The sequence below is a fragment of the Cervus canadensis genome, chromosome 16 (genome assembly GCF_019320065.1).
Source record: "Cervus canadensis isolate Bull #8, Minnesota chromosome 16, ASM1932006v1, whole genome shotgun sequence".
Taxonomy (NCBI): Eukaryota; Metazoa; Chordata; class Mammalia; order Artiodactyla; family Cervidae; genus Cervus; species Cervus canadensis.
Genome location: NC_057401.1, coordinates 17,492,604 through 17,518,462, shown reverse-complemented (window position 1 = coordinate 17,518,462; position 25,859 = coordinate 17,492,604). Strand labels below are relative to the sequence as shown.

The 25,859-nt window shown below is 35.5% G+C and overlaps 1 protein-coding gene across 5 annotated transcripts in view; it reads right to left on the bottom strand.

The window, feature by feature from the left end:
- Nucleotides 1-25,859, bottom strand: part of ERCC8 (ERCC excision repair 8, CSA ubiquitin ligase complex subunit) — a 49,538-nt gene that overhangs the window by 17,577 nt on the left and 6,102 nt on the right. Inside the window, exons 2-9 of one of the 5 annotated variants that reach the window (XM_043488477.1) lie at nucleotides 22,623-22,718; nucleotides 18,050-18,151; nucleotides 12,824-12,947; nucleotides 9,679-9,760; nucleotides 7,941-8,009; nucleotides 6,030-6,096; nucleotides 2,985-3,085; nucleotides 1,787-1,911 (exon numbers count right to left, since the gene is read on the bottom strand). In XM_043488477.1, the coding sequence (XP_043344412.1) occupies nucleotides 1,787-1,911; nucleotides 2,985-3,085; nucleotides 6,030-6,096; nucleotides 7,941-8,009; nucleotides 9,679-9,760; nucleotides 12,824-12,947; nucleotides 18,050-18,151; nucleotides 22,623-22,718 (766 nt within the window). Of the gene's footprint in view, nucleotides 1-1,786; nucleotides 1,912-2,984; nucleotides 3,086-6,029; nucleotides 6,097-7,940; nucleotides 8,010-9,678; nucleotides 9,761-11,594; nucleotides 11,669-12,823; nucleotides 12,948-18,049; nucleotides 18,152-22,622; nucleotides 22,719-25,859 lie in introns of those variants that run through there. The other 4 variants (XM_043488480.1, XM_043488478.1, XM_043488481.1 and 1 more) reach the window with 4 other exon arrangements.

Sequence of the window (25,859 nt, the reverse complement as noted above, 5' to 3'; positions counted from 1 at the left end):
AATTCTGACTTTAAAGTTAGTTTTTAATAATAAAAGTAATACATAGAATATTTAAGACAGAATTAGCTAGAAAGGATGAAAGAAAGGAATATGATTTAATATTAATATGAACCTTAAGGTAGTTAATAAATGCTTTAAGGGGTCTGGGTATAATCAGCATTATGGTAACAGTGGAATCTAGAGTCAAACTTGTTTTCTGGCTATGTAAATTCAGGCAAGTTACCTAATTTTATGTCTTATTTTACTCATGTGTAAAATAGATATTATAATAATATTATAATAACAAGAACCTACAGAGTGTTGATGTGGTCATTAAATAAGGCCATATATAGTCTGGCCTATACAGTATAAGATAATTTTTATTAGCATAGCAACTAGGATATAAGTGCTTGATAAATATTAGCTGTTAGTATTGTCACCAAATTAAAAAGTTCTGGAAGCCTATTCTGAAAGTTACTGAAACAAGAGGTACATCTTGTAAGGACCATAACATAAAATTTTTAAAAAGTACTAAAAACTAATTACTACATAAGAATCTAGCACTTTCATGGAAAGGGTGTGGAGAAAAGGGAACCACACTGTAGGTGGGAATGTACATTGGTGCAGCCACTATGGAAAACAGTATGGCTGTTCCTTAATAAACTGAAAATAGAGTTATCATATGATCCAGTAACCCCACTCCCAGACATATATCTGGAAAAGAACAAAATGCTAATTCAAAAAGATACATGCACCCCAATATTCCTAGTGTAACTATTTATAGTAAGACACAGAAGCAAACTAAATGTCCACTGACAGATGAATGGATAAAGATACACACACCCACACACACATACTAGAATATTACTCAGCCATTAAAAAAAAAAAGCCATTTGCAGCAACAAGGATGAACCTAGAGATTATCATACTAAGTGAAGTGAGTCAAAGATAAATATTATATGCTATCATTTACATGTGGATTCTAAAAAATTATACAAATAAAGCTATTTACAAAACAGAAACAGACCCACAGACACAGAAAACAAAGTCATAGTTACCAAAGAGGGGGGTGAGGTGGGGTGGGGTGGGGCAGGGCAGATATATTAGATGTATGGGATTAACAGATGTTGCTGCTGTTAATAGATTAATAGATACACACCACCATATACAGAATATGTAAACAACAAGGATTTACTACATAGCACAGGGTACTATAGACAATATCTTACAATCACCTATAAAGGAAAAGAATTGAAAAAACAGACACATACAGATATGTACATATGCTTAAGTGAATCATTTTGCTGCACACCTGAAACTAACACAAAATTGAAATAAATTACACTTCAATTAAAAAAAAGAATCCAGCACTTTTAGAACACATCGACTCCAGTATTAAAAGTGCCATACATTTTGCTATTATAACATTCACTTTGGATTTTGCTTACAAGTCAGATACAATATAAAATTTGACTATTTAACTATATAGCTTTGATTTATATCAGCTGTTCTCAATCTTTTATTCTTCTTCAACATACTTAAGAGACATGGCACATAACATTACGCACAGTGGCTCAGCAGAGCAGTGATTCTCCACTAAGTGAGGAGAGTGTAGTGGGGGTAAGGTGCAGTGGATTGTCCGGAGTTGAGAATTACTAGTTCACTAATGGAAAAATAATATAAAATGAAAGCTATGATTCAGAGGCAAGAAACAAAGTTAAATCTACAGAAAAACACCAAGTGTATGTCACAGATCCATTTCTTTAATGTACATCCAAAAGGTTCAAAGTACTTAAAAATGTCTTACTAGTGTATTTTCTCCATTGGAACTATTCCAGAGCCTCATTCGATTATCTGTGCCAACAGTGAGTAGGTGAAGACCATCACTTGTAAAACATAAACCGTTAACCTTCCCATTATGAGCAGTGTTTGCTGCAATGAAAAACACAATTCAGATTATCTCTTCTTATAAATTCAACACAGGTAACGCTTGATGACATAGTTATTAAATATATTAAACGCATTAAGGACATAATGTCCTTTAAACACAGTAAAGGACAACTATCTGAACTACTTAAAATATGTAAGTTGATTATATTTAAAATTAATCATCCCTTTTGATTATTTGAATATGATAAGCCATACAATTAGAACCATAATAATAGAGGAAAACAGGAAAACCAAAGGGAAAAAAATGTTGCCAAATAAAATTTTTCTTCAGGAAGTAACCTGTGCTATTAAACCTAATTAAATACAGAAACTAACAGTAAAATTTTAAATTAAATGCCTTTTAAACTTCTTATATATTAATACTCTATTTTCAATCTAAAAATCATTTCATGGACTATTAAAAATCAATAATATCGTATTTCCTTCTTAAAGACAACTGTTCCAGTCTCAATCAAAAGTGATACTTTCAAATTGAACAGGTTTAAGAAAGCATAATCCTCAATAGTCTGATTAACTTAATTTAAAAGATTATTAAAACAAACATAGGTTTTAAATAGTTAATCTGAATGTATTTATTTCTGGTCCAAATTTAATTCTAAATCAGAATTTTAATCTACATAGAAATTACACTCTATTGTAAAAATGCAATTGAATTACTTTGTCTCCTAGATTGCAGTGGACTCAAATCTCATACAACCACAAATTTTATTGTGACAAACTTGCCACAAAATGTTACCATTCCTTTAATTTATTATAACTTCCTAAATGGTACTGAATTTGTATTATTAATTGGCCTCATGTGAGCAAAAAAAAAAAGTTTCTACCGATACATTAAAAAATTCAGGAACAGAAGGAATGACATACTTGTATTTTGAAGGGAGACAACCATAGTTAGTTGATGTAAATTTAGCAATCGATTCATTGTGAATGCCTTTCAAAAAACATATAAAATCTATAATTTTTCAACATCCATTTATTATCTGGTTTCAATTCAAATTTTTCAATATAAAAATATTGTCAATGTCATATTCGTATATTAACGCATTTTTCATTACCTGATTCAGCTGCTTGCGACTTTTTCCCATTATGCTGATCAAGAGTTATCAAGCATCCTGATGCTCTCCTCACATCCCATAATTTTGCTCTACTGTCAGCACTGAGAGGAAGTAAATGTTACATTGACATTTAGGATAAGGATAAGGATAAGCTAGGATAAGGACTCTGCTCCTTACCCACCTTTCCTGTTTACTGGCATACAGAATCTCAGTGTATTAGCACAAATGCATTTGCATATTTGGGTGGCTCTACTTTTGCCTTTCCAGCAAATATCCAGTAGTCAATAGAAACACAAAGAAGTGAAAAAAACAGAAAAAAAAAAAAGTAATCTTTTTTAAATCACAAGGGATTCTGTTGCTCTTTCTGTTGTTTTTAATGACATGAGCATCCTTCTCTCCAAAGACAAGACAGGCTAAGAGCTTTTTTCCTTGGTAAGTTTGCTGCTAAATCCCATATCCTTTCTACTGTTTGTTATTCAAATGCTTACAGAATCATGCAGTGAACTAATCTCACTTTGCTTAAGAATTCATTTGGTAGGAATGGTTTTTCTTTTTATTTGAAAAAAACTGAAAATAAGGTGAATAATAAGGACAATATATTTTTATTTGATTTCCTGTACTCAAATCAATCTTTGCCAAAACAAAGGAAATACATTTAATGTCTCTTAGAATTACAGACTTATTTGCATTTTACTTCAAGTGAAAAGAAAAAGGTAAAACCATGACCATAAATCAATTTCAGCTTCTAAACTACTCCTAAGGAAAATATAAATCAGTTCAAGTATGCTATCATATCCTCACAAAGCCCTTAATAATATTTTAACCCATTGGGTTTATCTAGGCCATTTTAATCAAGAAAAGCATTACACTGCATTTTATAAGCCTATTTCTCATTTAAAAATCTTTTAAAATGTATATAATACAGGGTTTAGCTCTTTCTATAACTTTGATTCTTTTCACAAATCACAAGCAAAGCAAGCCTAGCCAACTGGAATAGCTGGCAAAAAGTTAGTGTTTCTCATTCTCAATTTGGTTTTCTTTCTTGTCAATAGGGGACTAGGTCTGCAATGGTATGAGTCTGAAGACATTTAAGTCTCTTCTGAAACATTAGATTTGTACATATCTGACTCCTAACACTGACTACAAGGTCCATTCTGGAACTGATTCGAATTCCTGGGGTACTCTTAGAATTGAAAGCCTCTAAGTCTCCCTCTTGATTTGAGGAAAACCAAATTAGAAAAGAACAATGTAAATCCACTCTAGCAGGGAACACAACCAACGCCTAGCTCCTCACCTTCACACCTCTTTAGCAACCTCTTGTGGCTACACTGGGGCTTCCTTGGTGGCTCAGACAGTAAATAAACTGCCTGCAATGCAGATCAGGGTTCGGTTCGATCCCTGGGTCGAGAAGATCCCCTGGAGAAGGGAATGGCACCCCACTCCAGTATTCTTCCCTGGAGAATTCAATTCCATAGAGAGATAGAGGATTCCATGGCTACAGTCCATGGGATCACAAAGTCAGACATGACTGAGAGACTAACACTTTCACTTTGTGGCTACATACTAGACTTTATTCTACTTCAGAAATTACAAATTTCAGTGTCACATTCTGCAAACTATTAACACAAGTTTCTCTGGGGACTAAACTGTGACAGAGAAGGAGGGCTGGCAGCTTTACAAAAATACAGATACACTTCTTTATAAACCTAAAAAAGTAGATTTTCTAATAATTCTTCTGCAAAAAGTTTTATTAAAACGTCTATATCAAAATTTGATTACTACTTCCTATCCCTTCAAGTTTCAAAATTTTCTGTTTGACACTCATACATCTATCTAGGTCATTGATCCCTCCTATAAGCCTTCTAGTGATTTTATTTCGTTCCTTATACCTATGACTTCACCAACTTTTAAACAATTGTTAAGTCTGTGTCATTGAGTGTTTTAATTTCTGTGTCATAGCACAGCAGTGCGCTGCACCTTCAACAGAGAAGACAACACTGACCAGCAATTCTATGTGTCCCTCATCAGCTCCCTCTTCCATTCATTAAAACTTCTATTTCAAACCTTTACTACCTTCTCTGAACACTGCATCTATGTATTTTCAATAGATGACATCAAGTTCTAAAATACAAGAAACTGAGTTTGCATTTCTTGAACTTCTCTGCCAAAGTCACAAATTTAATTGTATTGACACTTACTATTTCCTCCTTGCATGTAGTCATGGTGCCCTTCATGTGCCAGATCAAGTGTCCCCCTTCTAACGGGACCCTTGATATTATCTTTTCCTGTCTATTCAAGGTCCTGATATACCAATTATTCTCTCCATTTCTTATCTTCACTAATTTCTCTCCACCAATACTCTTCCCTCAGCATTCAAATATACAAGACTCTTCCTTCCAGCAAACAAAACCCCCAAACCCCATGATCCTCAAGAGTTAAGTGCTCTTGTTCTTTCTTCCCATACTGAACCTCTCAGAGATGTACCTCTACTAAAGCATTTTTCAGGATGTCCTGCAATCACTGATTTTTCTGACTATACTCCCTCACTAGACTATTACCTTCTTGGAGGGACTCTGCCTGTGCTATCTCTGTGTCCCTGGTACAATGCTTGGCACATGACAGGAATCATTAATTGTCAGTAAATTGAATCAATGAATGTGGATGGAAGTGATGAATCAGATTTAAAATAATTTTGGGTTAAAAGAAAATGAATTTAAATCCTACTAATTTTAAATTAACAGAGTGCAACACTTTCGTAGGCAAAAACGACACAGCACAGTGTTTCATGGGTAGTATTAAGAGATTTGCCTTGCTACATAGATTCAGTTGTTACCTGTTTTTAAAAATGAGGATCTTCAAGTTGGATAGTCAGGATTAGGATTATGATGAATAGAAAGATTTTTTTTGGTAATATGAATTAAAATCTTTAACTCAATTATTTTTCAGGACTTACTTAACAGCTAAAAATGTACCTAGCATAAAACAATCTTTTCAAAATGCTTATCCCTAATTATTAATCTCAAACCCAAATAGTTTGCATTTTACCTTGCAGTTGCCAAGATATGTTCATAACGTGGTGACCAGGAAACTGCCAATATTTCTTGTCTGTGACCTGCAAAACAACTGTATATAATGACTTGCATTTTGAAATATGCATTTTCAAATCTTTTGAAATATCAAAAGATATAGTGTAATTAACTTTGCCTGATTATGAAGAAAGCACAGACTAAATTTTAAAAGTAAACTGATATAATCATTTTTTCACATTTACAATAATCTATATTTAAATACTAATGTGAAGTCTATGGGGCATTCCTCACATATGGTATTTTATTATAAAAGGCTTGGGTTTGCTTTGGAAAGAACAGCCAGAGCAAGTGAGTCTGTCTTTTTAAACATAGCTGTTAGCCTAGTAGGTCAGTCCATCAATAAATGACATAGCTCAAGCTTACTTATGTACCTCTACAACAAAATCCCTGCAACAGGCCATATAAGACAAACATTTGTTGTGGTCCTTTAATGGACCGGAACCTGGTGGTATGGAGTCGACGATAAGAAAGTAAAAGAAAGAGGCTGATATTCCCTGGTTTACGCAGAGGACCAATAAAGCCCTTGACACAGGGCTTGCATCGCTCACGAAGGCACCAGGCACCCTCTCGAGGGGGTGAAGGCACAAAGTGCCTTCTCGAGAGGGTCTTAGAAGCCCAGGCAGGAAAGTGAGCACAACAGGTCTCCACGCTCCAGAGAATCAGCCAGAAAAAGAGACAGAGAGAGAGAAACAAAAAAGACACGGGGACCTAAGCTCTGATGGAGCAAAGGTGCTTTAATGATTTTTCTATGAGTATATATAGGCTGCGGTACAAGAAACTTCTTTCAGGAATGATAGAGATCAGCAAACCAAACCTACAGCAACCGTTACCAATGGAACGAGGGATAATGTCAGTCACAAGGTCAGGAGACAATCCATATCTCAAGAAAGGGGAGCAAGACTAAGCAGTTTTGTCCTAAAGAGAATGTTTGCTAAAGGAGACCCAAGCCTGCCTCACACAATGACCTCAGTCCCTGGGAGCAGCGTGCTGTTCTGCTTGAAGAGGGACAAAGGACTCATAAGAGACAGCACGTAGGAATCCTCCCATCAAACATTCCCTGACAAACATTCTGAAGACTAAAAATGTTTAACTTTTTTCCGAAAGTTGTAGCAGAAAAAGATTATTTTAATTCATAATTGTAAAAAGCATTTATATAAAAATTTTTGTTTACAGCACAAGTGATAAGTTCATAGGACAAGTGAATTCAGCATTTAAAATCATTTCTACCTATTCAAATTATATATTTTCATATACTTAGTATATTTCATAGAGATTCATAATATAAAACAGATGTTATCCATCTCATCAAGTTTTCCTAATATATTTACTATGTGTTTCTCAGAGATGAATACAAACAGAATTTCTGAATTACGTCCTATTTTTTCACTGTTTAGAATTAGACAATCTAATACTGATAAAAAAAAGTAGCAAAAATAATTTAAGGTGGTAAACCTTTACCAAATTTTATTTCAATATTTTTTCTAAAATATTTTTATTGAGAAAAGAAGTACCTAAACATTAAGAACGGCTATTCAGCTAGAACAATATTAAATAATGCTCATAGAGACAGCTGTACTGATTTAAGTTTCATAAGTAGTTCATTTTTTTCAATGTAGAGCTAACACAAGGTTTTGAGTTTGACTTTCTGTATCCTTTAAGCTTCCCCTGCAGCCATTGTTCATATAAATGTCTCCTTAATAGTTTAGTTTTATAAGAATAATGCACAGAAGGATCTTTATTTCCCTGTTGACTTCTAACAACTAACACAAAATACATCAGTCATGTCATTTACAAAGACTGCATTGTTAGTAATGTTTCATTTTATTGAATGGTTTACTCAAAGTAGTTGTTGTTTCAAATAAAATACCCTGTAGAATGTGGGAACAGGATCCAGACTTCAAGTCACAAAGTTGTACTTTGTGTCCTCTAGTACCAACTGTAAAAACAAAAACAAAAATGGTTTAAGATAATTTAATTATAAATGATCACCAAAAGGAAATAAGAAACTACCATTATGAATCATGACATTTTCACTTGCAGAAATATAAAAATGTATGTTGATACTATAGTCTTTTTATGTTATAACTAGAAAATTATTTTAGTTGTAGTCATATGTCAGTACTAAGATTATTCTCTATTACTCTATTATTATTTTTTAATATTTAACTTTGAAATAATTATAGATTCACAGGAAGCTGCAAAGATAATGCAAAGAGGCCCTATGTACCCTTCACCCAGGTTGTGTCCCAATGGTCATATGTTAGGTAACCATAGCAGAGTATCAAAACCAGGAAATGTGTACTGGTACAATGTGTTTATAATTCTACATTATTTTATCACTTAAATCATTTTATTTTAATAGCTTAGCTGTTCCATATTAATAACACACTTGTAAATCACTAGTAACAGATTCACAGAAATTCTAGACACAGACTGAGTGAGCCTCAAAGACAAGTTAGTGCCCAAACGCTTTACAGATGAAGCAGCTGACTAATGTCCAGAGGTGAGGAGATTCATGCAGTGCCACAGAAGTAATATCACAGGGACCTGATGCCTGATACCAGAAAAATATTTTTTCATCTTCATACATGAAAATTTTTCTTGTAGGTGCTTCCATAAAAATGGATGTTTAATTTGAATCACACATTCTCAGAGAGAAGTAAGTCATTTCTTTGTTTTACTATGTTGAATGAAAGGCTGCCAAATTTCGTTTACATAGAATCTTTGAACTTTGGTGGTTTAAAAAAATTCTTGAAAGTGAAAGTCACTCAGTTCTGTCCAACTCATTGCAACCCCACAGACTATACAGTCTATGGAATTCTCCAGGAAAGAATACTGGAGTGGGTAGCCTTTCCCTTCTCCAGGGAATCTTCCAAACCCAGGTCTCCTGCATTGCAGGTGGATTCTTTATCAGCTGAGCTACTAGGGGAAAAAAAAGCAATTCTTAAGGGAACAGAAATGAGCTAGCTTTCTTTCTTAAAAACACCGCACAAATGATACTGGTTTTCATCATTTTATTTTTACTTATTTATACATTTACTCTTCGGCTGTGCTAGGTCTTTGGTGCTGTGCGGCCTTTTCCTCGAGGTGTGGCGAGTGGGGCTACTCTCTAGATGCAGCGCACAGATTTTCTCACAGCGGCTCCCCTTGTTGCAGAGCGCTGGCTCGAGGCACACAGGCTTCAGCAGTCGTGGTGTGAGAGGCTCAGCAGCTGCGGTTCCCAGGCTCCAGAGCACAGGCTCCACGGTGGTGGCACGTGTGCTTAGCTGCTCTGTGGCATGTGGGATCCTCCTGGACTAGGGATTGAACCCATGCCTCCTGCATTGGCAGGCAGATTCTATACCACTGAGCCACCAGGGAAGTCCCAGGAATGTGCTTTCTCAGTCTTCAAATCCTAGCCACTCTGAAATCTAGCAAAGTGCCTGACTTGTACAATATCTGTTAAATGGAATGAATATAAATGCTAATATATATTTAAGTTTTTGTTTTTTTAAAAGAATTGTGATCTTCATCTGGGTTAAAATGTTTATATCAAAACTAACTAGATATTAAAAGGGAAAAAGTTTTCAGGATGCTAAAAAAAAAAAAAGAACACAAATACAAACCTGCTACCAAACAGTGCTTGCTGGCGACTGGAGACATATGATGACTATAAACCGTTTCTTCAAAATTAAATACATCGGCAATCTGGTAATCAAAAGACATTTAAAATAAGTGTAATCACAAAAGCAGCAAATTTTCTATTTACTTATTGTTACACTGTTAGTAATTTTTAAATTGTTAGCAATTTATTTTTCTCTAATAAACTTCAGAGATTAAGACAAGATAACCTCCTGGTTCACCATCTTCCTTTCTGCTCCATTCTGGAGAACTTCAGCACCTACAGAAACGATCTAGTCTGTACTCTGCCTCACAGTTCCATATAAACTCAGCTACCACACCCGGGACACTCGCACCACCTAAAACTGCTCCTCCTTTGAAATCACATATTTCAGTTACATATGACCAGAATTTTATATCATTTCAGCTCCCGCAACCACATCTAAGACACCCAAACAAAGCCTAGCAGCTCTATCAGTTCCTCCTGTCTTCACTTTTCCTGCTTCAGCTTGGATTCCAAGGTTGAATGCTTCAGCTCCAGGGTCTTCAACTCCTTTGCCATCAGCATCTCACCTGTCAAGGCCTCAACCCTGGATGACTCCAAATGTCTGCCTTCTGTGCACCTATATCCAGGTTTAACTACAGCAGAGGTCAACAGACTTTTTTAGTAAAGGGTCAGATTGTAAACATTTTAGGCTTTGAAGACCAACTACTCATTTCTGTCACTGCAGTCCAAGTGGCCACAGACAATAAATGAGCATATCTGTGTTACAGTAACACTTTGTTTACAAAAAAGAGTCCATGAGAAGCCTTGGCCGAGAGCACAGACTTGGCCTATTGGCTGCAGTCAGCTGACCTATGCCTCATGAAGGTGAAGAAAACCTTATAATAGTGCAGACTGCATGCATGCTCAGTCACTGCAGTTGTGTCTGACTCTTGGTGATCCTGTGGACTATAGCCCGCCAGGCTCCTCTGTCCATGGGATTTTCTAGACAAGAATACTGGAGTGGGTTGCCACTTTCTTCTCCGGGGGATCTTCCCAACCCACAGAGAGACAGAAACCACATCTCTTCACTAATCATCAGGAAAATGCAAATCAAAACCACAATGAGATATCACCTCACATCTGTTAGAATATCTATTATCAAAAAGAGATAACAAGTGTTGGCAAGGATATGTATAAAAGGAAATCTCTGTGATTATTAGAGGGAATGTAAATTAGTGTAGCCATTATAGAAAACAATATGGAGGTTCCAAAAAATTAGAACCATATGATCCAGTGGTCCCACTTGTCGGTATATATCCAAAGGAAATGAAATCACTGTCGCAAAAGAGATAGCTGCATCCTCACGTTTTTAACAGCACTGTTTATAATGGCCAAATCATGGAAACAACCGAAGTACCCATCAACACACGAAGGGATAAAGAAGACCTGATACGTATACACACACGCACATATGTATATGATGGAATATTATTCTGACATGAGAAAGAATGAAATTCTGCCACTTGTGACAATATAGATAGACATTAAGAGCATTAAATACTAAGTGAAGTAAGTCAAACAGAGAGGAATAAATACTGTATACCACTTACAAGCAGACTCTTAAAAAGCCAAACTGATAGAAACAGTGAACAAAATGATGATTACTGGAGCTGGGAGAAATAGAAAGATGTTGGCCAAAGAGTATAAAACTTCCAGTTATAACATGAACAAGGGAAGGGAGAAGTTTCATAGGGAAGCAAACTTGAGGTAGGGAATACAACATATAAGATGTGTTCAGAAGGCAAAAGGAGATCAATTTAGTGGCAGTATATTATCTACATTGAAAAGAGGCAGAAGCTAAGGTTGAGAAAGTAGGAAGTGAGGTTACAGAGAACTTAGAATGCCAGGCTGAATTTAGACAATGGAATCACTCACCAAAGGTGGTTTGGGTTGAGACAGGCTGAAACTGCTTTATTCTAATTAATTCTGGGGTAGAATTTACTGAGGAACTGTGAGAAGAAAAATAATAAAAAGAAATCATTTAGGAGTTTATTAGTAGTCCAGATGAACAGTGACAGTGAGGGAAACAGAAAAGAGAAATCTGAGAGTCTGAAGGAAGACCTGCTAAGATTTGAGGACTAAATGGATATGAGTTCACTTTGATTTAGAATACGTTTAGTTTGAGATGACGACACTACATTTAAGTAAGAGAGGTTCTGTATACAGGTAAAGACATATGGAACTAGAGCTCAGGGAAAAAATTAGCATGAGAAAGAAAAATAAAACTTGATCAAATAGCATAAAAACTATTATCTACTGTTTACTTCCCAGGTGGTGCTCTTGGTAAAGAACCCGCCTGCCAATGCAGGAGACATGAGATGCGGGCACAATCCCTGGGTCAGGAAGATCCCCTGGAGCAGGACATGGCAACCTGCTCCAGTATTCCTACCTGGAGAATCCCATGGACAGAGGAGCCTGGAGGGCTACAGTCCATGGGATCGCACAGTCGACATGACTGAAGCAACTTAGCATGTAAGCATGCACTGACTACTTTACTCAGCTATAATATTAATAACTTTCTTTTTCCTTATGTTTTTAGGTCAATAGGAGATAAATCCAATATTCTTCCCTACACCACTATACCACAGAAGTTTTTGAGTAATAAAGTATATAACAGCTAATGGTATTTGAATACTTACTATATGCTAGGCGCCGTTCCAGGTACTGTACACATATCAACCTATTTAATCCTCACAGCCATTCTACAGGGTACAATCATTACTCCCGTTACATACAGACACAGAGAAGTTCAGATACTTGCCCAATCAATATCATATAGCTAGCTAGCAGATGGGGCTTCCCAGGTGGCTCAGTAATAAACAATTTGGCTGCCAAGCAGGAGATTCAGGTTCAATCCCTGGTTGGGAGCCTGGTGGGCTACAGGCCATGGGGTTGCAAAGAGTTGGACATGAGCCAGCAACTAACCAGCAGCAGTCAGCAGCAGAGGCAAGATATGAACTCAATCAGTATCGTTCTCCTCAATCACTATACTGCTTTCACATCTAACATATATGACACCTTAGCAAATAATCACACTGAAACTGTTTAGGACTAAATTCTCCTTCATCGTACAGAGCAACTTGGAAAAGCTTTAACGTACTTACTTGTAATGTATTTGTATCCCATACTTTCAGAGTCTTATCAAATGAACTTGATGTGAACATGCCAGTGTCATGAGGATACCACTGTACGGTCTCCACACTGTATTTGTGAACATCGGGATGGCTTCTACAAAACAGCAATCAAAATTTAGAGATAACTGATTTACTTGAGTTTCAAAATGGATACCATATTAACAAGTTGTAGTTTTGGGAAGAACGATACAAACGGCCAAACCTAGATTACTTGCCATGTCCTAGCTGTCTAGAGAAAGAATATGTAGGCATCTCTAGTTTTAGGTGCCCACAGTGTGATGTGGAGGCCTGCTTCCTACTAAGGATCATAAATTGAGACTTCCTATTTCTGTATGAGAGCTTGGATGGATCAGCCAACTACGCTGGACTGCTTCATGGAAGAAACTGATTTTTCCTTACTGGAAGAGATACCTACTTTGGTTTTGGACTTGCTTTTCTGATCATTTTATCAGCATTATCATTTAGAATTGTTGCCTCATGTATCTCCATAGTGTCCTGTACAGTATGGCTTCTGATTAAGAACTTCACTTCTACAGCACAAGAATGTGACAGGTAGATGCCCATGGGGTTCACTACTCTTAGGTAGCCCATAGCCGACAGAAGCATGATCTGTTGAAGACTCAGTTATGACATCAGTTACAGTACACCACCTGTGATGATGATGTGCTATCCTGAAGGACGCAGTTTATGCTCTGAACTAGTGATCAACACAGTATGTATGTGTCCTCTATTGAAACTTAACTCAAAGATACTGGATGTTTAGAAATACTTATGATGGTGGAGGGACATCTGAATACCAATTAGATACTTAATGTCATTAATTATTGTATAGTGAGACAGTGGTAGTGGTGTTATGCTTATAAAACATTTTTTATTTTTTAGAGATAAAATTACAAATGAAATTATATCTTTCTGAGATTTGCTTCAAAATAATCTTCAGAGTAGGTGGGTGGGTAGGGTAAAGATGAATAAGATTGGTTATGACTGATAGCTGCTGAGGCTGGGTGACAGGTACACAGTTCATTATACTACTCTCTATTTTCATATGTATTAAATATCCATAATAATATAAAAGTAAACAGAAGACTATTTCAACCCAAAACAGACAGGACTGTCATGAGTTCTGATTCTTTAAGCTGAAAGTTTAGATTACAATACAGGATAAAGGGCCTCAAACACATGTGGTGCTACTTGAAGAAATAAGAATATGAAGAAGAAAAGCTTTATATCCCATTTCTGGCCTTGAGACAGCTGCAAAAAACAACTGCAGTACTCATCCATAATTTCTTACTTTCTACGTCATGTAAATATTTTAACCAATTTCCCCTTTCTTTCTTCTCTCTTACCTCGATTATTTTATACAGATTACCTACAAACTAAGCCACTTGCATAATTCTAATATAAGAACACATAAAACTAGTGGAAAATAGACATTATCTTGAACTGGATGTGGTAACTAAATACACTTAGAACCATAGCTTTTTGGGGAAGGGAATAATTACATTTTTGGTCAAGTAACAGACATTTGCATTAGGTTAGGATGAAACTTACTTTTTTAAAGGAAGGGTAAGTACAGTAAGAAAGGTATATACTGATATTGGACAGCCAAATGGGTAGATTGTAGTGGACATGTGCTCTTTTCTTGACTGAACATTCAAAGTCTTCCTTTTGGGGGAAAATTCCCTTTATTGAAAGGCAGGGCCTTGCCTCTTATTATAGAAAGCAAGAGACTCCACATATGGCTCAGCAGTAAAGAATCCACCTGCAAAGCAGGAGATGTGGGTTCAATCCCTGGGTCAGAAAGATCCCCTGAAGAAGGAAATGGCAACTCACTCCAGTATTCTTGTCTGGAGAATCCCATGGACAGAGAAGTCTGGTGGGCTAGTCCATGGGGTCGCAAAAGAGTCATACATGACTGAGCGACTAAAACAACAACAAATAACAGAAACAGAGAGACTGTATATTCTCTTTCTCTTGCTCTGGGCAGCGGGGGCACAAACGTGTCCTGGGCTTAATCAATCCTGCCTGGGACTCCAAAACTCCAGCTAGTAATGCAAACCAGGGATATATCAGCAATTATTCACAGTTGTGGAGTCAAGAGTCTGTGTTGGTAATATGCAGCAGATCCCAAACTCAGTTGTTCGTGTGGTATGTCCTTGACTGTGTTCTCGTATCCTGGTTTCTCTTATTTTCTGCTCATTTTCTACATTTGATTCTTCTACCTTCCTGTCGTTATGTGAGATATTAAATATCTTTCCAGTAAATTTCTGCTGAAGATAAAGAGAACTGGTTTCTATTTGATCCTAAGAATCTACACAGAGATTATCTAATTTCAAATAAATCTTTAATGTAGTGATCACAAATAAAAGTTCATTTATATTTTAGATTTTAAAAGAGTACAAAATATTATATCAATCTCCTACTATGTGTGATATATCATTCTCCTTAACATTTAACAAAAATTTGAGCACAGGAATCTTTTTGGTGCTCAAGAATAAACATATTAAATAAAGCAAAAATAAATATTAGGAAACAGAGTAAGCCACATTAATTTAGTATCAATTTTTATTGAAATTATTTTTTAAAGTCAGATTATAAAGTCTTTGGATGTAAAATGCTACTTTAACTCATTTTGTAAAGATGTTTACTATATGCCCATTTACATTCAAACTGATAGTTTTGAAGACAAGACTTTGAATCTAAGAAGAAAGTCATAGTAAAGTAAGATTGATGTCCTAAGCATTTACTTGACCTCACGTACCAGAAAAGCAAATCACAGCCACTAATGGAATAATATTATATAGCATGTGGTATATATGAAGATACTATTTTACCACAGAACAGATTAAACAATGTTAAAATAATAGCTAAGATAAAATAAGACAAAGATGAATTAAACTAATTAATGGCTGCCTTACACTTTAGAATTTACATCTTTTGTTGCTGTTGTTGTCTGTTTGGTGGGAGTGGAGAGAGTATAAAACAGTATAAGCATCTTAGAACCAAATTCCAGAGTACTTGAGGCAGTATCTTGTTTTGTACCAAGTGTATCTATAATTATACTGCTTCCCACTTATATAGTGGTTTTACAATTTTAATGTGCTTTTTGAAGATAATATTTCATTTAAGTCTCATAGAAAACTTACAAGAATAATAGGCCAAGTATAATTATCTCTAAGACAAAATAGCTCTGTCAGAGGCTCAGAGAAATAGTTTCCTTAAATCTGTATTTCCAAAGTGAAGTGTCAGAGCCAAGAAATAATCATAATTCTCCTCACAAATATTCCACGAACTTATGTATATATTCTAGCACTTTGGAAACAGCTTTAATACATAGCAGTTGCTGCTATTAATGTTCATGAAGTTTTTTCCTCTTGAAAACATTTTTTCAACTCTTATTCTCTCTGTTAATTCAAGGTCTGCTTAAAATCAGATCAAATATAGGAGACAAGAAAGAATTAAGTGATGACTAAGAACAAATTAAAATCGTAAAACACTTTATTAAACAGCCAAAAAAATTCAAGGTAGAAAAGTATGTTAAGTCAGGCAGCTTTAAGTAAGTAGGTAAGAGAAGAGGGGTGTGTGTGTGTGTATGTGTTTTGTGTGTGTTTTGTACTGGCTAAAAGCCAGTACATTATGGCTTCTGGCTATTAATCTTTTTGTTCTACTAATAATAGTTGAAAATACTAATTTGTGTTTATATTTAGCTGGAAAGACTTAAATGAATCTTATACTAAGTACTCTAAAAACTAAAATTAGTTACTGAGGTGTGCCATGTAGGTGGAGAACAAAAAGACCATAATCAAGAGTCTTAAAGTCCTTTTGAAAACTGATACCCAAGTTGTTTTGGAGAAGTCATATGTTAAAAACAGCAATATCAAAGAGACCTGAAGACACATTTCTCCAAAGAAGACATACAGATGGCTAACAAGCACATGAAAAGATGTTCAACATCACTCATTATCAGAGCAATGCAAATCAAAACTACAATGAGGTACCACCTCACACCAGTCAGAATGGGCTTCATCATAATGTCTACAAACAATAAATGCTGGAGAGGGTGTGGAGAAAAGGGAACACTCTTACATTGCTGGTGGGAATGTAAATTGATACAGCCACTATAGAAGATGGTATGGATACTCCTTAAAAAGCTAGGGATGACCCAGCAATCCCACTCCTAGGCATATACCCTGAGGAAATCAAAACTGAAAAAGACACATGTACCCCAGTGTTCACTACAGCAACTTTACAATAGCCAGAACATGGAAACAACCTAGATGTCCATTGAGGATGAATGGATAAAGCAGCTGTGGTACATAAATACAATGGAATACTACTCAGCCATAAAAAGGAATGCATGAATCTGTTCTAATGAGGTGGATGAAACTACAGCCCATTATACACAGCGAAGTAAGTCAGAAAGAGAAATATAAATATCATATGAAAGTGAAAGTTACTCAGTCATGTCTGACTCTTTGCGACCTGATGGACTATATAGTCCATGGAATTCTCCAGGCCAGAATACTGCAGTGGTAGCCTTTCCCTTCTCCAGAGGATCTTCCCAACCCAGGGATCGAACCCAGGTCTCCCGCCTTGCAGGCAGATTCTTTACCAGCTGAGCCACCAGGGAAGCCTTAAATATCGTATACTGACACATTTGACACGTATACATGGAATCTGAGGAGATGCACTGATGAATTTCTTTTCAGGGCAGCAATGGAGAAACAGACATAGAGAACAGACCTACGGACAAGGTGGTAGGAGAGGAGGGAGAAGGGGAGATGTACGGAGAGAGTAACACAGAAATTTACAAACAACATAACAGACGGCCAAGGGGAATGTGCTGTATGCCTCAGGGAACTCAGACAGGGCTCTGTGACAGGCGGAAGGTGGGTGGGGAGGGAGATGGAGGGAGGCTTGGGAGGGAGGGGACATGGGTGAACCTATGGCTGATTGCTGTTGGTGTATGACAGAAAACCACAAAACTCTGTAAAGCAATTATCCTTCAATTAAAAAATTTTTTTACAAAAGCAATATTTGAATTTCAGTTATTACTTTCATGAAGATGTCAAGGGATAACTACGTAAATATATCATTTGAACAATTTGCTTAAAACATTCATATTTCATGTTTTGCATTTGATGCAAAAAATACTCAAATGTTTACAAATTCATGAATTACATTTTTAATACACACCTGCCAACGGAACACACTGCTTTACACGTGTAATAAGGTTGTCTGCTGGAGTTCTCAAGATCATAAAGCACAATCACACCATCTGAACCACCTGATAACATGCTAATAATAAAAAAGTTCAAATTATCATTTATATAGTTCATTTATTTATGATTACATATTTCTGAAAATTACTGATCCACAACTCTCAAATTTCTTATGCCCATAAATACAGAGTAAATCTTCACTAGCAGACTACAATAAGCTAAAATCTTTAATTTAATATTTGTGGAAAAATGAAAATAGATTTAATCTGTGATCAGTTAAAATTTACCTTCAAGATACCAAAATGAACAGGAGAAACAAGATGGCAAAAGATATTCCTTATTTAAGAAAGTAAGACATTACAAAGTCATTTTAAATGTTCCAATTATAATTGTGTTAAATGAAAATGGAATCAGACAGACCAGTTATTACTGATGGAATATTACAGATATTACTATCTGACTGACCCTGGGCAAGCTACTTCACTTAAGCTTGTTCATTTACCAAAAGGGGAACATTTTCACCTAAATCATAAAGCTGAAATAAAATCGTATGCAAAAGCCTTTTACACTGCCTGGCAAAAAAAATAGGGCATCAGTAAGTGTTAGATTCCTTCCCTCCATTATAAACTCTTTTACTTCAACTCATTCAACTTTGAGCTTCTACAATATGTTAGGCATTATACTAATACAACTGTGAACAAGACAGACATGATTCCTGACTCCCCAGCTTATAATCTAGTAGAGAAGACACACAAATCTATTAATTTAATCTATATATCTATATATGTAAATATTTATGAATCTATAGAAAGTATTGTTATTTGCTAATATTATTGCTCACCATCAATTCTGGTGCAACTCTCTATTCATTCTTGTTCTCTGATTTAATTCTCTGGTAGATTCTTAAGCAAGGACTAATGAGAATGATATTCCTTGAATTCTTGTATATTACTAACAATTAGTCCTTTTGTACTTGAAAATCAGTCTGGTTGGATATAAAATCCTTGACGCACATTTCATTTCCTTGAACACCTTAAATAAGAAACTTCACTTCTTTGAGCATAAAGCTCAAAATCAAAGCCTGTGGTTACAGTATGGTTTTCTCCCCTTATATGTAGTTTCTGATTTTGTTCATTCTAATGCTTTCTTTAGTCTTCATTCCATTCTCTTCCTTTGGTTTCTTCTCTGGAAACTCCTCTTATATGTATGTTGGATATTCTTTGCCTATCTTCTACATATACCTGATTCTCTTGACTCCTTTTCCTATCTCTATCTCTTTTTGATTTTTATGTTTCCTCTTGTATTTATTTGCTTCTATTTCTAAGGTATCACCTCTTGTACTTAACTTTTTCCCCTAATTTTTCCTTGAGTTTGATCATCTCATTTCTCAGTTTTTCTAATTATAACTTATGTTATTCTTTCATACACTGTATCTTTTAAAAATGACTTTTAGCTATTTAAAAAATATTAGGTTACAGTTCTTATCTATTTTGTGGACATACCTTTCTGGCACAAATTTATTGTTTATAGGAACATTATTTATTTTCTATGTTATTAAAATAATTTTGTATGAACTTTGACCTTAATCCTATTCTTTTGCTCACTTTTATATGAAATTAATTTTCTTAAACTTTTAAAAGGGAGGCTTAGTTTGCAATATTTAAAATTCATATCTCTTGAACATCTTCCTTTTTAAAATAAGATGTTCAGAATACGGCAGCTAATTTTCAGAGATTTCCTAGTTCTATTCATCTCTCCAATTTTTATTTGGCTCATCTTTTTTCTTTCTTTCTATCATTCCTGTACTTCTCACTTTGGATTCTATTCCAAACAGTTTCTCCTCAACATAGGGTTCATCCATTAGGGCATCTTTAACTGGTTAGCTAGAGAGATTATAGGGGCTAGATTACTCCAGCCCCTTTGGGTCTTACTGTGAACCCCTTGAACATCAAGAGTACACAACCCTTTCCCAGTTTCAACTGTTGTAGTCAAACTGACTTGCTGAGCTTTCAAGTAGCTGTCAGTTACTCTGAAGTTATCAGGTCTACTAGAAGCCCCCTTGGTTTTCATTACCCCGCCTGGTATAGATGCTGACACCACACAGATCTTGTAGTTATCAGTTTGCTGCTCTCATTCATCTGTATTTTGAGGTTTGCAGGGATATCTGACCACTTATATTTGTTATAAGTAATCATCTTTTTTTTAAAATTTTGCCACCTTTAGTTTCTCTGCTATTATAGTACAATGTAAGGAGCTTGTACCAGAAATGATCACACTTCTTTCTTCACTGAGAAAGTCTCACTACAAAAACATTCTAGCTCATCAAAACTGTGCTTAAAGACTTAATTTACATTTTGGTACAAGTGCCTTATCTTGTTATGAACTAGTTATAAAGGGTTCATGAAACAGCACCATGTCCAGAAGCACTGAGTTATAGACCTGTTTTAAGAAAAATTCAATAGATACGTAGAACAATTAGGTTAATTTAAAAGTACTTCTTCAAAGTTCTTTGTTCAAACAGTTCTATATCTGACTGATGATAGGGCAGTAAAGCTACCCTGAAGAGTTTTTTTCAATTTTCAACATTAGCTTCATTACAAATTTTGTGGGTTGGTTATTCTAATTGTGTATATCCAGAAATCTTTGTAAAGTTTATCAACTACAGCTTTTTTACTTTATTTTTAAAAAAATGCTGCAGCTTGCTTGGAAACAGTTGTGAGTTACATGTGTACCATTTCTAATTCCAAAAACATTTTGCTGAACATTTGAGCTTTGTAAAACACTGTGTGTTTTTTTCTACCACAGCACTACATGTATTCTCAATGGAAAAACAACTGTTTTCAAAGTTCAACTTTTAAACTTAATTTAAATAGTATTTATAATAAGGTCAGATGTTTCACCTTTGCTAGAGTGACTTCCAAAAGCTTTCCTTTGATTACGTTAATTGGGTGAAAATAAAAAAAAAAACAACCCTGAACATTACTGTAATTAACTGACTTTGTAGTTGAAGTATCTAATGGCAATGATGTTACTTAACTTTAAGGTAGTTGCTAAATATGAAGTGTTTTGAGCAAGTTATATGTGAGTTGATTTTTGTGAGAAAAAGAAGACCTATATTTAATTTTCCATTAAACATCCATTTTGCTTTTTATTTCTCTTTGCTGCCAAAAGGGTTTAATGCAAAATACAAGTCTTAGCAAACAATGAAAACAGCTGTAGATTTTCACTATGCAATAAAAGGGGAAACTACCATAGTAAGAATCTTGACTTTTCTGTATATGCTCTGCAAAGACTCCTTGGCCTGTCTTTCTCACACATATTTAATGCACATATAACCCATAACTTTCCACATTTCTCACTAACTCTCCCAACTGGTAGCCTACTGGATTCATGAGCTTTACAGGTCAAACAGCTGATCACTATCCCACCAGCACCCAAGGCCAAAAGAAATCAGCTATCCCTTGCTGCTTATGTCAGGATTATTTTACAAGCAAATGTCCCACAGCTGTCCTTGATTGAGAGGTAGTATGTTCAGCCTGGAAAAGGTTAGGAGAAAAAAAATGATCACATGTCATCTTTTACATTTAACCATGTGTTAAAGTTAGAATTTGTTCACTGTACATGTTTCTCATATACCAGGTGAGACCATGACAGAAGCTGGAATTTAAAAAATTGAATTCTATTAAACTTATCCTGGCTTATTTTAATGTAAATAATAATACCTTATTATAATACAATGATTTGGGGTAAATGCTAAACAAAACGTAACAAGGCACACTTCTTTAATTACTTTTATATTTGTCCTTATCGAAGGACAAGGGTTTTGAACATTTTGGTAAAAGTAATGTGGGGTAGATGAGCTTTAAGTGGGTGGGGGGGTGTGTGTGTGTGCGGTATATGCATATTTGCATTTTTCAAAGCACTTCAGCTGTTGTGTGGAAAACGGATTGAAAGTATAGGTGATAATGCTTTTGATTAACAACAATGGTGGTGATCATTTATAATATTAATCATGTTATACATATTATCATAATTAATCTTCACAACAAACTTGTTAATTAGGTATTGTTCTTACATTGTGTAGCTAAGGCAACTGTGAATTAGAAAGGTTAGACAAATTGCTCAAGGCCACACAGCTAATAAATATAAAGCCAGGAGGAACTCAAATACGAGTCTGGTGTGCTTCATATACTTCTGCTGCTTATATTTGTTTTCCCACAAGACTATCTGAGAGCAGCAACTGTTTTGAAATAGCTCCTAAAGACACACCTCAGCACTTACATGCTCTCTGCATCAAAACAAAAAACAAAATTCATTATTTGTTGATTTAACAATGAATATATTTATATTAAAGTACTTTGGAAATACTTATCTGGCAACATTTCATAGGTTCAATGTTTCGTATTTATTTGAAACTAATAATGCCAGATTTAAATGTGACAAGTTAGAATTTTTATTAATTTTTACGAAATTTTACAAAATTAATCTGAAAGCAAGATTTCTCTGGATCTCACTTAGGAACAAAAACGATTATATAATAAACTTACTATCTCCCTTCAACAGGCTCAATGTCAAGCGTGTTAACTCCACTGCAATGGATCCTTTCAACATCTCTGTCTTTGTTTAACTCCAGTCCCAAAACCCTGAAAATATATATATATACAAAAATTAAAAGGGAGGGCACACAGAATCCAACAACACATCAGAAGGATCATACACTATGATCAAGTGGAATTTATACCAGGGATGCAAGGATTCTTCAATATATACAAATCAATCAATGTGATATACCACATTAACAAATTAAAGAATAAAACCCATATGATCATCTCAGTAGATGCAGAAAAGGCTTTTGACAAAATTCAACACACATTTATGATAAAAACTCTCTAGAAAGTGGGCATAGAGCAAACCACCTCAACATAATAAAGGCCATATATGACAAACATACAGCAAACATTATTCTTAATAGTAAAAAACTGAAAGCATTTTCTCTAAGATTAGGAACAAAATAAGAATGTCCATTCTCACCACTATTATTTAACATAGTTTTGAAGTCCTAGAGATGCTAATCAGAGAAGAAAAAGAAGTAAAAGGAATCCAAATTGGAAAAGAAGAAGTAAAACTGTCACTGTTTGCAGATGACATGATACTATACTTAGAAAATCCTAAAAATGCCACCAGAAAACTACTAGAGCTCATCAATGAATCTGGTAAAGTTGCAGGACACAAAATTAACAAACAGAAATCTCTTGCTTTCCTATACACTAACAATGAAAGATCAGAAAGAGAGATTAAGGAAACAATCCCATTTACCATCACAACAAAAAGAATAAAAAACTTAGGAATAAACCTACCTAATGATTGTAGCCATGAAATTAAAACACGCTTACTTCTTGGAAGGAAAGTCATGATCAACCTAGAAAGCATACTGAAAAGCAGAGACATTACTTTGCCAACAAAGGTCCATCTAGTCAAGGCTATGGTTTTTCCAGTGGTCATGTATGGATGTGAGAGTTGGACTATCAAGAAAGCTGAGCATCGAAGAATTGATGCTTTTGAACTGTGGTGTGGAGAAGACTCTTGAGAGTCCCTTGGACTGCAAGGAGATCCAACCAGTCCATCCTAAAGGAAATCAGTCCTGGGTGTTCACTGGAAGGACTGATGTTGAAGCTGAAACTCCAATACTTTGGCCACCTGATGCTATGACTCATTTGAAAAGACCCTGATGCTGGGAAAGAGTGAGAGCAGGAGGAGAAGGGGATGACAGAGGATGAGATAGTTGGATGGCATCACTGACTCAATGGACATGGGTTTGGGTGAACTCTGGGAGTTGGTGATGGACAGAGAGACCTGGCGTGCTGCGATTCATGGGATCGCAGAGTCAGACACAACTGAGCAACTGAACTGAACTGAAGGAGGCAAACGATCTGTACTTAGAGAATTATAAGATGCTGATGAAAGAAATCAATGACACAAACAGATGGACAAACATAGCATGTTTCTGGATTGGGAGAATCATTATTGTGAAAATGACTATACTACTCAAAGCAATCTACCAATTCAATGCAATCCCCATCAAACTACCAATGGCATTTTTCACAGAATTAAAAGAAAAAAACTCTACAATTTGTATGGAGACACAAAAGACCCTGAAAAGTCAAAGCAATCTTGAGTGAGAAAAATGGAGCTGGGGGAATCAGGCTTCCTGACTTCAGACTATACCACAAAACTGTATTAATCAAGACAGTATAGTACTGGCACAGAAACAGAAATATAGGGCAATGGAACAAGATAAAAAGCTCAGAGATATACCTCATGCATGTATGGCCACCTAATCTATGACAAAGGAGGCAAGACTATAAAATGGAGAAAGGACAGTCTCTTCAATAAGCGGTGCTGGGGAAACTGGACATCTACCTATAAAAGAATAAAATTAGAACATGCTCTAATACCATACGCAAAAATAAACTCAAAATGGATTAAAGACCTGAATGTAAGGATGGACACTATAAAACAGTTACAGGAAAATACAGGCAGAATACTTCTTTACATAAATCATAGCAAGATCTTTTCTGATCCACCTTCTAGAGTACTGAAAATAAAGCAAGACAAATGGGACCTAATTAAACTTAAAAGCTTTTGTACAGCAAATGAAACCATGAACAAAATGAAGACAACCCTCAGGATGGGAGAAAATATTTGCAAATGAAGCAACTGATAACCTTCAGACCATACAAACAGCTCATGGAGCTCAATATCGAAAAGCAAACAACTCAATAAAAAAATGGGCAGAAGGCCTAAACAGACATTTCTCCAAAAGAGACATACAGATGGCCAATAAACACATGAAAAGATGCTCAACATTGCTAATTATTAGAAAAATGCAAATAAAAAATACAATGAAGTATCATCTCATATCAGTCAGAATGGCTATCATCAAAAAAAATTACGAACAATAAATGCGGTAGAGGGTGTGAAGAAAAGGGAACCCTCTTACACGGTTGGTGGGAATGTAAACTGGTAAAACCACTATGAAGAACAGTATGGAGGATTCTTAAAAAACTAAAAATAGACCTATCATATTACCCAGCAATCTCACTCCTGGGCACATACCCAGAGAAAACCATAGTTCAAAAAGATATATGCACCGAATCTTCATTGCAGCACTATTTACCATAGCCATGACATGGAAGCAACCTAAATATCCATCAACACAGGAATGGATAAAGAAAAATGTGTTACATATATACAATGCAATATAACTCAGCCATAGGAAGGAATGAAATGGTGTCATCTGCAGAGAAATGGATGGACCTAGAGACTGTCATACAGAGTAAAGCAAGTCAGAAAGAGAAAAATATCATATAATATCACTTGACTATGGAATCTAGAAAAATGGTACCGATGAACTTATTCATAAAGCAGAAATAAGAGACAAAGATGCAGAGAACAAAGGTACAGATACCAAGGGGGGAAGGGGCTGGTGGGATGAATCGGGAGACTGGGGTTGACACGTATACACTGCTACGTACAAAACAGACAACTAATGAGAACCTACGGCAGAGAACAGGGAACTCTATTCAGTGCTCTGTGGTGACCTAAACGGGAATGTAACCTAAAAAAGAGAGGATACAAGTAAACACATAACTGATCCACTCTGTTGTACAGCAAAGACTAACATAACATGGGAAAGCAACTATGCTCCCCCCAAAAGTAATTTAACAGAAGTGGCGGGGGGGGGGAGATAAAACTAAACAACAGGAAAGCAATTTAACATTAAA